General features: G+C 30.6%; 2 protein-coding genes across 2 annotated transcripts; one reads left to right on the top strand and one right to left on the bottom strand.

The window, feature by feature from the left end:
* Nucleotides 1-4,073: 4,073 nt before the first annotated feature.
* LOC109798741 (serine/threonine-protein kinase D6PK) lies at nucleotides 4,074-6,934 on the bottom strand. The gene is made up of 2 exons (XM_020359120.3): nucleotides 6,263-6,934; nucleotides 4,074-4,903 (listed from the first exon to the last, which is right to left on the bottom strand). Exons 1-2 carry the CDS (start codon nucleotides 6,793-6,795, stop codon nucleotides 4,099-4,101), a joined length of 1,338 nt encoding a protein of 445 aa, XP_020214709.1. The 5' UTR covers nucleotides 6,796-6,934; the 3' UTR covers nucleotides 4,074-4,098.
* Nucleotides 6,935-10,844: 3,910 nt separating this feature from the next.
* LOC109798831 (uncharacterized) lies at nucleotides 10,845-13,568 on the top strand. The gene is made up of 5 exons (XM_020359231.3): nucleotides 10,845-11,259; nucleotides 11,987-12,122; nucleotides 12,232-12,299; nucleotides 12,390-12,476; nucleotides 13,309-13,568. The coding sequence occupies exons 1-5, from the start codon at nucleotides 10,918-10,920 to the stop codon at nucleotides 13,387-13,389; spliced, it is 714 nt and encodes a 237-aa protein (XP_020214820.1). The 5' UTR covers nucleotides 10,845-10,917; the 3' UTR covers nucleotides 13,390-13,568.
* Nucleotides 13,569-14,183: the final 615 nt, after the last annotated feature.

The raw sequence follows: 14,183 nt of genomic DNA, 5'->3' as shown, positions 1-14,183 counted from the left end.
TAGATTCGGTTTGAAAAACGATCCATTGATTCTCATAACTGAATTCAAAATATGATCTCATCTATAAATGTCAAATCATTATATTAAAATTACCGACCTCAATATATTAAATGAGAAGTTTATTTTTGAAGCATTTCTAAGCACTGTTTTCTTTATGGGATAATTTCTTATTTAATTCAATTTTATATTTATTAACTTTTATATGTTAAAGATAAATTTTTATCTTGTAGAACAGTATTTATAAGGATTTTTTTAAACGAAAATATTTTTATAATTCTTTTAATTTTTAATTTAATTTAATTTTTATTTATTAATTAAATTTTAATGTTTTTTAAAATAAATTTGACAAGATATATCTTATAAATTCTTTTAACTTCTTATATAATTTAATAATTTTAAAATAAATAATCAATAAGTAAAAATAATTTTTTACCATGAAATAAGTTATTTATTATAGATCTAACTTAAAATTTATATATTTGAAAACATGTATTTATTAAAAAAAATTAAATATAATATTTATTTGTAAGTGTAATTTATTATAAATTAACTTCTATATATTAAATACAAATATTTATCTTTCACGATAGTGTTTTTTAAGATTATTTTTCATCATTTTTTATAAATTATTCTAATTTTTTATGTAATTTAATTTTTTATTTATCAAAATTAGTTATGAACTAGTAGAGAAAAGAGGTTGTTAAATTTTAAAAACTATAAACAAATAAATTGAAAAGAGAAGAAAGATAAAATTAATGGATGATTATGGGTAGTTACTTATATAATATAACGATTATTTCATTTTTTTTAAACAAATAAGAAATATGATGATAAATTTAAAAAAATGACAAAAACAATTACTCATAGTATATATCTTTTATAATATGTATGGATTAAATTTAAATAAATTTAAAATTAATTATTAATAATTAAAAATAATTTTATATCATGATACAAATTATTTATCTAAAATATAATTATGTGTTTAAAAATATCAACTTATACAAACTAAATCTTCACAGATTTGACTAAAATCCTAACATCTCCTTCCTTAAAACTAGATGTTTAAAGCATTTAGCTTGTATGAACACAAACACCTAACAAGTTTTGTAACTTCAATAAATCATTGAACTTAACTAGTTTTGTCATTGGTTAATTGTTCCAAAGAATGACAATGAACCAATTTTATTGTACCGTCCTGAGTGAATTCTCATAGAAAATGAAAATTAACATAAATATGCTTATTGTGACTATGCATTGTTTATTTTTTTTAAGTTTAATCATAAAACTACTATCACAATGGATGGTAATTGTCTCATCTTGAGTTTGATTATGTGTTTTCAATACTATTTTCAACTAAATAATCTGATACGCACATGATGTTACAATAACAAATTATGCCTTAATAGTGAACAAACTTATCACGGTTGTTTTTTAGATGGTCATAATACAACTCCTTAACTTAGAATAAAAACATGTCCTATGATTTTTTTTTTATCATCAAAATCTCCAACATAATCACTTAAGTGTAGGTAACGAGTTCGTCACTTATCAATTTCTTATAATGAATTCCATACTCATATATTCCTTTCAAATACCTCAACACCCTTTTTGCTAATTGTAAGCGAAAGTTGCCATGATTCTCCATATACCCACTTAAGATACTTACGACAAACATCACGTATGGCTAGAGCTGTCAAAGTGGGCTCCAGCCCATGGGTCAACCCGGCCCACCTTGAAAGCGGGCCGGGCCGGGCCAAAAAAATGAAAAAAAAAATTATGATGGGTAAAAAAATGTGACCCAACCCACTTTTGACCCGGCTCACCCGAGGTTGAACCCGTGGTGGGCCGAGCGGCCCACCTGACCCACTTACCAACCCATCTCCTAAACCCACTAACAACTCACTTAACTATTTATTATTATATATGCATTATTTTAATAAGATATCATTTTTTTATAGATAAAGATAAAATTAATGTTAAACAATATGAAATTTATCTATTCAAACCTCTAATAAAGTTTAATATTGTTTAATAATCACTCTCATGAAATATTTTTTATTTTTTGTTTTAATTTTTTAAAGTTGCACACTTATTAATTTAATTTTAATGTTGTATTCATGATACTTAGTTTAATAATTTCTATTTTAGATTAAATATTATTTTATATTGAAATTTATTTTAAATTAGGTCGATTGGTGGGCGGTCCGTTTAGCCCACCAACCCGTGGTGGGCCGGGCCGGGTTAGAAAAATTTGCATAATATATTTGGTGGGCCGGGCCGGGTTGACCCACTTAAAAAGTGGGTTGAGGTGGGCCGGGTCAAACGGGCCGGACTGGCCCGTTTTGAAAGCTCTACGTATTGCTGTGAGACTTCCCACAATTTGTTTAAAATAAGTCTTGTCAACCTTGATTCCTTCTTCATCCATTAAAGGCTTGAAACTAGGCATAATTGGAGTTTGAACAAAATTACATTGATTCATTCTAAAATATTACCTCATAGACACATTTCTTCTAACTAATAAAAAATTCACCTTATTCTTGCTTGACTCAAAACCAAGAAAATATTCATTTAATCAATAATAGTGATATCAAACTCATACTTCATGGAGTTTTTAACCATGCAAACATTAAAGCATATTTTTCACGAAAAAGAAGATCACTAACATACAAGCTTACAATTAAGACATTGTCTTGCTTGTTTATTGTATCACATGACAAGAATTGAGGCCTTTTACACATCCCATCACGAAACCTAAACCTTATTGCCTAATCAAACCACTGCTGGCTAACTGGTTAAAGGATTTTATCACAACATCAGTTATGCTTGACCCATCCTTGAGTTGGAGGGTATCATTGAATGAACAAAATTGGATTAGTTTGTGGTTCACTATCAAGATTCAAGTTCAACAATTTAGAAGTCTGCTGACTAAATTTGATTCGACCTTAAATAATTTTATTATATTCTTGACTAGTGCATCACCTAGACATTTATTCCAATTATTTAATAATAATAATAATATATGATAATGAAGCAATTTATTTACCTTGTTCAAAATGGTCCACGCACTTTCCGAGAGGAAACCCCATAAAATTTATCTCAAATGTATTGATCATTTTTTCTAATATATCAATTCATTCCCTAACAATTGTTTTTAAAAAATAATGTTAAAAAATACTTCAAATTGATCATTATGATGTGATAAATCATTTTATATTAAATAAATAATCCATATTAGTATGATACTTAACATGTCAAGTTAACCAAAAGTTATTTGCACACGTCAATTTAAATAATAAAAATAACTTTTAAGATTTTTTTAATTTATCATCTTTCATATATTAATTATAACGCATTACACTTTTAGGAATCAATGTGATAATTTAACCTTTTTTTATTTTTACCTTCTTATATCACGTGCAGTTACTATAGAATATTAACCACTTCCCAAATTACTTTTCAACACTCGACACTTATTATCGCGGTTGACTACATTTTGTATTCGTTTTTCAAATGTAACAAAAGGGATGAGTGTAAGTAAGACTACACTTTTTTGAATACAAAATTTACCCAAAATTATAAAATGGTGTGTTTTTCCGCATGTTATTTAATATTTAATGATTTTTTTTTTAAATTCGCAGTTTTTAATAAAATAAATAAATATTCACTTTGATCTCCAAATTTTGAAAACATTCATATTAAACCATGAAATGAAATTAAGTAATTATAAATTTGATTTTTAAAATATCAAATAATGTTTAAACTTCATTACTTAATTTCACCGATGACTAATTTTTGTCAAAAAAAAAATATAAGTGACTACTTTTCAGTTTACAATTTCTTAATTTCTTAATTTTAGAAACCAATATGACAATATCTTGAAGGGTTAATTTTTTTAATAAATCTTAATTAGAAAATAAAATGTTTATAATAAGGGGAGTGATAGACAATGAATTATTAATTAATATTTTGACGTTGGAATTGGAACGAGCATTTATACAAGACGTACATTAAAATTTTAGAAGAAAGAATTGATGATAGTAGGATTATATATATGTGATATGTGGGTTGAGTGTGTGAATAAAAAAGTCCCATTAATCAATAATAATCGATGAAAATGTCTTGACAAGTTTGATGGTCATGATGATAGAGATCTTTGGAAAGAGGGGGTGGAACAAAGGGTGGAGTTGCACACCTGAGCAACGCCCAATTGACGCCATTAAAAAAGGAGTGTTGTTTGATGGCAGAAGCCCCCATGAGGGAGCCGAGTCTCTTGGAGGGGTCCTTAACGAGCAACTGCGATATGAGGTCCTTCATGGAGGCCGAAGCGGCGGGTTCCTTCGGAAACTCCAGGGCTCGAGCCACCACGTTGGCCAGGGTCAGCTCGTGGTCCATGCCCTTGAAGGGTGTCACGCCGTAGAACAGTTCGAACATGAATATCCCCAGCGTCCACCAGTCCACGCCGCTGCCGTGGCCCTCCCCGGACACGATCTCCGGCGCCAGGTACTCGTGGGTCCCCACGAACGACATCGACCGCACGTTCATCGGCTCCGCCACGAAGGCAGGCCCACTACGCAGCCTTTGCTTCTTCTTGCGCTTGCGTTTTGGCTGGAAGCACGACGCCGTCGGGACTATGCAGCTTGGGATTATGCACGACGACGAACTCCCGCGGTTTGCCTCCACGTGCCACTCGTTCCCACGTGCCACGCTCGGTGACGGGGCTTCCTCCGAGATGATCTGGGCCCTTGATGTCGAATCGTCGCATTTTAAAGACAGGTCGAAGTCCGTCAGCATGATGTGCCCGTCGGATCTGATTAACACGTTTTCCGGCTTCAGGTCGCGGTAGATTATCCCCAACATGTGCAGGTATTCCAGTGCTAACAACACTTCTGATGCGTAGAATCTATCACCACCACAACATCAAGAATGAATGATGTTAAAATTAACAACAAATTTTAATTATTTTCTTTTTTAATAAAAAAAAGTCTTATCTATATGATTATTTTAGTGGCGCTAAGAGTGTTAGTTGAAACGACGAATCAGAAGTTTTGTTGGTTTGCAAGACAACAACTGTCTTTTGCTTTTGAAGTTGCCATCTGTTGCGAGACATCTAAGAGACAGCGTCGATAATCTCTAAGGGAAGGAAGAAGAAAATACGAGATGTCAACGACACAGGCATATGCATGTCAAAAGTTAGTTTAAAAAAGTCATGTTTTCATGTGAGAGAGTGAGACGTACAAACAGTGACAAGAAAACAAAAGCACCTAGTAAAGGGACTCTTCATGCAAAGATATGAACTATTTTCGTGTCTCACCGACCTAAAGGAAAAAATTAAATCAGGGGTAGTTTGAGCATGGCTCTGGAGGATTCAGCTTTTGTTTCCATCGTTCTATGTTGTTTTTTATCACGTAAAAAAAATTTAAAAAAAGGGAAAAAGGAGAGGGGAGAAAATGAAAGAAACTAGTTGACATGCATAGAATCTTTTCAGGGCTCACCAAACAGACAAGCTATGACCATCCATTTTCTTTATCTGATCATAAAGCAGAGGAACAAGCAAAAAGCAAATTGCGCATTGCATTAGAGAAAGATAAATGAATCTATTCATTTAATTATACTCTAGAAACAAATTTAATTTAGAAAAATCACATATCCCCGTGGGAGAGGGGATTTAAATCCCAAAACCGGGACCACAGCAAGATTTGTCTCCCATTTAGTTTATAATTTTTTTATAAAAAAAATCCAGAAATTCCGCAAAATTTATGGAATCAAGTTTCAAATATTTTATATGGAGAGAGAAAGAATATTCTTGACTTGGGGTAGGTTTTCCCGTAAGAAAAGCTATAAACATTTTGCAGGTTGAAAACTCTGGGTAGTCCCCACAAACGAGTAAAATACAGATTAAAGAAATCCCACTCGTAAAAAACTGATCTACCCCATTAAAGAGTCATAACTGATAAGCCCCAAAGTTTATTATGGCACACGCAACTACTCACATAAAAGGGAAAATAATGTTACGTGTAATGCATAGAGAGATGATCACGTGCCCCCATTCCGCAATTATTTAGGGAAAAAACGTGGTCATTATGACATAAGTCCCCGGTAGATTGTGTACATTGGAAAGAGTGACAGGAGAATGCAGTTGGATTACAAGATCTCATATAAATTTTAGCAATTTTCCCGCCACGAGAGAGAAATTATTGCATAGTGTGATTAGATTTAACTGGGACGGATAAAAAAAAAGAATTTAACGGCGTGGGTGTACCTGACGGCGGGCTCGAGGAAGCGTTTGTTGGGGAAGCGCTGGCGGAGGACGTGAAGGTCACCGCCGGGGCAAAAGGGCGTGAGGAAGCAGAGGCACTTGGGCGCGTTGATTGAAGCGTAGAGCGTGGGCAAGAAGGGGTGGTCGAGCATTTGGAGAATTTCCCTCTCGGTGGTGGCTCTGCCTTCCTTGTTCCTTCGGGCGAGGTCCTCCTTCTCCATGACCTTGGCGGCGAAGAGGGCGGCGGAGGGCGCTTCCTCGTCCCTGGGGAGGGCGAGGTAGACGGCGCTCATGTCGCCGGAGCCGAGGCGGCGCGTGAAGCGGAGGTGGGAGAGGGAGAGGGGGCGGATCCGGTTGGCGAAGGCTCTGCAGGGGTCGGAGGAGGGCGCGTGGGGGTTGGCGGAGGGGAGGAAGTGGGAGGAGGTGGAGGGGGTGACGGTGGTGGCCGAGGAGCTGAAGCTTGTGCTGCGCTTGATGTCGGCGGTGGAGGCGAAGCTGAGGCTGTGGAGGTCGTCGGTTAGATCCTCGGTGTCCATGGTTGTTAGTTATTGAGAGAGTGAGTCACTGACTGCGAGTGAATGAATCTGTGTTTTTTAAACACACGTCAACGTGCCTTACTTTCTCTCTCTTTTATGCCTATGGACTCTCCCCTTCTCTTCTGTTGCCCTTCCTTCAACCAATCTTCTTATATTCCTTCTTTTCTATCTTTTCATATATATACATATTCTATTTTATCCTTAAATATAAATTAATCATAATAAAATAAAATCTAACATAAGATCATATTTGTCTTTAAAAACTACACACAAAAATAATATTACTAGTAAATATGTCAAATAAAGCATATCTATTACTCTATTGCACATTATTTTCTTAATATTATTCTTATTAGTAAAATATTATTTTTAATTAATTTATATTTGATAACATATAGTTGTCTCAATATGTTTTTTTTTTTTTTACTATTAGTGAGTCTCAAGATTAAAACTGTTCTTTTTGAATTACAGCCATTAAAAAAAAATTTAAATTTGAAATATTAAAATAATAAATTTTTAATGTTTTATAAAGTAAAAACACAAATTTTTAATTTTGGAAATAAAATATATATTCTGAATTTAAAAGGCTAAAATATAATTAAACCAAATCTATAAACTTGCCATATAAAGGAAACAACTTATTCTTTTTCATAGATTTCTTAAATATTTCTTCTCTCCAATAATTCTTTCCTATATATAATTCTGCCATATATAAAGTAAATTGCTATTAAAAATAATTAAAGACAAACAAATATATATTATAAAAAGGAAAAATTAGATAAAAATATTTTAATAATAATTAAAAATCATTATTAGATATTTGCAAAAATTAATCATTATACATTATAAAAATTACACCAATCCCTTCAAATCTTCAATAACTCCCTCCTAAGTATTTTTGTATATAAATATTATTCTAAAATAAATTACTATTAAAAATAATTAAAAACAAAAAATATACAAAAGCACACACACATACATATATACATATATATATATATATCAAAATAAAAGGAAAATTGGATAAAAATATGTTAATATTTACTAATAATTATTTGATTTTGACAAAATTGAAAAAAATTTATTGCATTTGATTAATATTGACAAAATTAAAATAGTATTAATTAACGTTAATAAAAGAGTTAAAGTGTTTTCATTTATGAATTTAGATAATGTATATTATAAAAAAATATAATAAAATTATTTAATTTATCCTAAATTATTATTATAATAAATTACATTCTCATTAACAGTTTACTAGTTATTTTTATTTTTTTACAGTAATTATTTTCCTTTTTATATCATTAAATTAATTTCAACGAAAAAATGGATTAAAATAAATATATACTTTAAAATTTTAATCATATTTAAAAAATATTTAATTAATTATAAGTTTTGCCCTAAATTATAAATATTACTTTTCATATAATTTCAAATTTTAATATTTTAATTATCATTAAATTATAATAAATTATATTCTCGTTTTTTTTATTCTCATTAATCATTGAGTAATCACAATACTTAGATTTTATGTAATATAATTACACCAAAATAAACATTACCTCTTATTTATTATGAGGAGTCCTTTTACATTTTTATTTATAGTTATTCGATCACTTATTCCATTTAAGAAACTATCATATACACGAAAAACAATACACATCACATTTTTTCCTTATATTACATTCATTTGATTAACATTGATAAAATTAAAATGGTATTATTTAATGTTAATAAAGGAAAAAATTGAAAAAATATATATATTTTATGTAAAAAGAATATTATTTTTTAATTTTTTTTACTAAATAAAAAAATTAAAATTAGTTTTGCATGTTGTTGAAGAAAACTAAATTATCATTAACTCCTTTAGATACTAGCATTTCATTCAAATTTTAATGAAAATTATTTTTTTAAGGTCAATCTTTAAAATACAATATGGTATATCTTCCAAAACCAATTTTTTTTCATGGTTAACTATACGTAACAATCTCAAGAATTTCATTAATGAGTAAATTAAAAATTTTAGTTATTGATAATAAAAATAAAAATTCAAATATGTGTTTTAATATTATTTACAAAGAAATTTTCAACAATTTATAACAATAAATTAGTGTATATTTATTTTTTATATAATTTTTGGAGGTATCTTTAATATTATTATATTCTATATATTTATTATTGCTGTTAATTTTTAATTATATAATTATTTAAATATCAAATTATCTAATTTACCAAAATAAACTCTGCATCACACGTTGAATTTCTCATTTACATCATTTTTGTTTTAGGGAAATTACGGCCAAAGACAATAGGACATAAATGCATACTCATTTTAGCTTGTTTTGAATAGCCGTATAACGAGTTTTGAATCCATTTATTTTTCTCGTTCAAAGTAAAGTAATTCTTTATGAATTAATCACTTATATACCGTCAGTGTAAAAAAATTTTATACGAATAATTAATCATATTTTTTAATAGTCATGTCAGTTACTTATTTAATGAAATAATAATAAAATAAATAATTTTAAAAGATATCATTAGTTGTCACTTGTCAGTGTAAAGTCTTTCTTTATTACTTTCAAACTTTGACACATTTTTCATTATTTTTAAATTTTCATTACGAATCCCACCAAACACATTATTATTTGAACAGAATAAATTTTAAAACAATAATTTATAGACTTAAACATCTTTTTTATCTTCATATATTTATAAAAGTCCTATTTTTTTTTAATCTCTCATCTTTAAATCGTTTGATCTATGATTTTCTTTGAAATGAGTCAAAAATATATCTATCATTTATTAATCTAATTTAACAAAGACACAATTACGTTATCATATACTATAAGTTCATGTGAACCTTTATTTTTAAAGAACTAGTAAATGTTAAATATTGGATTAATACAGCGATGTCAACATAATTTGGACACATTTTTTAAAAAGAGGACCAAAAGTTCACGTTAAAAAAGAACTAAAAATAAACAATTTTTTTAGATAAAATAAAATATATTAAAATGATATACAATGAGTATTACAACCCATAAACAATTTCAAGAAAAAAAATAGAATTCAACTTTTTTAATAATTTATAAGATATAATCAAGAAAATCAAACTAAAACTAATCCAAAACAAACAAGTCAATCAAAATTACTAAGAATAAAAATTTATAAAAATGAAAAAGATACTTAATTCTAACTTATAACTTGAAAAAGATAGTGCAAAAAAATAAAGATACCTACAAGTTAAAATGTTCAATCAAGCTTATTTATTTAATTAAATAAAAATTTCAAGCTTAAGATTAAACTCAATAATTTAAATAATTTTAGCTCAAATTTACGAGTTCAATATTAATGGTGTGTGATAATTGATTCAAATATCATTAAAAAAAGAGTAAAAATACCATATATCTCATTATTTTTGTGAAAGTATTTTGTATAATATTACGTTTCAATTTCACATCCAATGCAGATTAGTATCTAATATTAAAATATTCATCGAATACTAAATTGATAAACAAAAATAATCAAAAAAATACTAAAGAAATAATCAGTTTATAAATAAATTAAACAAATCATATTAAAAAAACAATTTCTTTATTAACAAAGTCCTATAAACATTATTAATTATTGATAAAGATGATAAATATTTTATATAAAAATATTATTTAGTTTGAATCTTGGGTTTCATGGACATAGAAGGACGAGAGAGAGTCCTACTTCTGACTTGGTAGAGAAAGAAATAATGTACGGAATAAATGGTGAGACAGTAACGACTGGGCCTCAAACTTTGAATATTATCTTTGTTTTCTGCACAAATCTCTGATACTAATGTGGGACTGTGAGAATACAGTTAATAACAAAATTGAAAACGATGGTGTTCCTGTTCCTCATTTCACGTATCACTGTAATGTTAGGTCAAAAATTAAAACGTTTTTTAATTTCACATCAGTGTTTCAAAATTAAAAATTAAACTTATAATATATTTTTTATAATACATAAAAATGTAAAAAAAATTGTGTAACCCATTTAAAAATTAAAAGAAAAAAGCTGAATTGGTTTGGTCTGAAACCAAAAAAAGAAAAAGTTGAGGACACTGTCCCTTCCCTCGAAGGAATAACCAAAATGAAGGTAATGAATTTACGATTTTGCCACTCTTACCAACTCTTGTCCCCAAACTTTCCCTTCCTTCTTCCTCCTTCGTCGCAGACTCCAAACTTAACTCTCAGAAAGAGAAACCCTTTTGCCATTTCCTTCGAAACCCGTTTCTGTGCTCCAATTCGCGCCTCCATGGCCTCAGCCTCCGTTACGGACGCCACTACGAAGCCGTTTTCCGTTCTCTTCGTGTGCCTCGGCAACATCTGCAGAAGCCCCGCCGCCGAAGGAGTCTTCACTGACTTGGTCGCCAAAAGGGGCCTCAATTCAAGCTTCAGAATCGACTCTGCTGGCACCATCAATTACCACGAGGTGGGGTTATCTAATCTATACACAAACACCCTCGTGTCGTTTCATCCGAAAGGTTCTTTTTTTAGAGGAAAATTGTGATGGGTTTTTGAGTTTAGGAGGAATGTGTATAGATTTTGTAGTTTCTAGTAACCAAAAGAAAAAAAAAAAAAACTTGTGGACTTTGTGATCACTTGAAATTATAGGATATTGTGTTGGGGATTTCACATAGACAAGTAAGATGGCTAAAATAGTATATATAAGTGAAGAAAATCCTTATCTTGTAAGGTGTAAGGTTGAATTAGTCAGAAACTTACATTTTAGACTGGAGAATTACTTCCTGCACCTGTCATGTGTTCTGAAATGGGTGTTCCGGAACATATATGATGAGTACAACATAAAAAAAGATGGGTGCGGGAAGCAAAACCCTTAAACGAGATATGGCAATTACAATTTGTGCATGAATCACAATACGAATGGCGTGTATATTGTTTAAGACAAGAACTAGGATGTATTTTCTTACATGGTTTGTGTTGTTGTTTTTATCAAAGTTGGAGCTTTTACTCAATAGTCTGTTTAATAAAAGCTTGAATTAGAAATCAATATAGGTTATCAAGACAAAACTTCAATTCTGATTGGAGAACAAAGTTGAGAGAAACTAAAGAACTGCATTAAGTTTTGTCCTATGGGATTTTTATATTGTTTAAAAAAGTTGTAATTTTTATTTTTGGGATGTTGGTGACTTTTGAAGGGGAATCAAGCGGACCCGAGAATGAGGGCAGCTTCAAAGAGGCGTGGGATTCAGATGACGTCTATTTCGAGGCCAATCAGGCCCTCTGATTTTGTTGACTTTGATCTCATTCTTGCCATGGACAAGCAGAACAGAGGTAGATTCTGAGATGATGAAATGTTTTTGTGTTATGTGATGTTTTGTTTTGAATCTGGATGAGATGTTTGTGTGTTTGATTTGCTGGACTTTTTTGTTATTTGCTTTAGAGGACATATTGGAGGCCTTCAATGGATGGAAAGATAAACATTCTTTACCGGGTGATGCACATAAAAAGGTTGGTGCAAGATTTTGCTCCTCTCAGGGGCTTATTTGTTTTGTCTACTTTTTGGTGTAACTGTGTTCGGTGTTGATGATGATGATGCAGGTTAAGTTGATGTGCTCGTATTGTAAAAAGCATGAGGAAAGTGAAGTCCCGGATCCTTATTATGGTGGTCCGCAAGGGTTTGAGAAGGTATGCTTCATGTTAGGTTATGGGTTGGCAGTTGGCACTTGGTTCATTTTGTAGGTTGAAGTGGAATGTTACTTCCTAGTGCTACTATAGTTTTGAACGATGATACTATTTGGTTCAATTAAATTGAATTATCAAGCATTATTTATATGAACATGTCTAGGTGGAATTGAATTACCATCCCAAAACGGTTTTATACTATATGTCCAATACACCCCCTTGTGCAATAGGCCATTAAGCATGAAGTGTGGAGAATGTCTAGATTCACTTACTTTGCATTGGAAGTCACATTTTTCGTTAGAGATTGGGTGGCAAAGAATGAACTTGACTACTTGGTCATAAAGATTGTAATAACATGTCATGAACCAACTATTCCAAAAGCTCAAGTTGTTAGGTGAAGACACACACGTGGGTATACATTACATCTCTAATGGAAAATTATGTCATTTAAGCAATACAAGATCTTCTGACTGAAATCAAATCTTCTAGGTTGGGCCTTTGAATTACACTTTAGCTTATGTCATGATTTACCCTGTTGTAACTCCAGCTTCCTCTCAAATAAGACCTTTAAAGAATTTCTGCTTCTGGGATCTTAAATTGAAACAATTTTGTATTTGCATCTTTTGGCACCAACAACCAAGATATCTCAGTGAGTTCAAAAATTATACTCATTCAAGAAATTAACATATTAGTAATTTGGCCAGAAATCAGAATTCAATGAGACTGGTCTCAATTTGTTAATGATGCAGGAAATCCAGCTATTATTGTGTTGTAAAAAAGAATTTTTTACTCTGGCTTGATGCCTTGTTTATCATCATTATGTTGGCACTGGCAGGTGTTGGATTTGCTTGAAGATGCTTGCGGATCATTGCTGGAAACCATTTTGGCAGAAAACAAACACGTACAAGAATCCTAATTTGAAGATAGAATTCCAATCCTGGGGTGAAATTGTAAAATCATTGGTTTTTATAGATGTCAAAGTTCCTTCTTGTTTCTGTGGTTCACTATCCTGGATCCACGATTTCTATATATTGGAAACTTGTTGCCAAACTTATTATCTAGCAGTTGAATCATAAGTTTGATTCTTTTTTTTTTTTGTGCTCTTCTGTTTATCACCTTCAATACTGAGATTGGGCATATTATAGGATAGGTAAGCAATAACCGCCATAAAATTTGAAAAATGTATATAAAAACGTCGCCAAATATTATGCCAACAAAACGCATCTCATCTCTCTTTTTCGTTAAATTAGTTTCGTCTTTATCTATTTATTTTTCAGTTGAGCCAAATTCTGTAGGAAATTTTAATGGTGGAGGTTATTGTATGTTGGTTGAAACCAATATATATTTTGTTTGTAGCATCCGAATGACAAGATACAAGGAATACGATCGTTTGAAAAATTTATAAGTGTAACTCCTTAATCCAACCCACCAATTCATTTTGGTCCTAATCCTCCCTATTTAGGTAAAAAATATAATAAAATAAATTTAGTGTAACATTTTGAGTTTCTATTTCCTTTTCTTGTAAAAGTAAAATGTTTAGGACTCGAAATTTATGTTTGGAGATGATTAACGAAGGTAGATATATTTCCCGAGTAATTTTTTGCTATCATTAGTATTGAAGAAAAAATAGTTAGATAAAGTAATGCAGTCAAAAATCATTAGGTGAATATGTGAAAAAGATAATAAGTAGTAGGAATATAAAATTGTTCG

The sequence above is a fragment of the Cajanus cajan genome, chromosome 8, assembly GCF_000230855.2.
Source record: "Cajanus cajan strain Asha chromosome 8, NIPB_CcT2T_4, whole genome shotgun sequence".
In the NCBI taxonomy this organism is placed as follows: Eukaryota; Viridiplantae; Streptophyta; class Magnoliopsida; order Fabales; family Fabaceae; genus Cajanus; species Cajanus cajan.
This window is presented reverse-complemented; position numbering and strand designations above follow the sequence as displayed.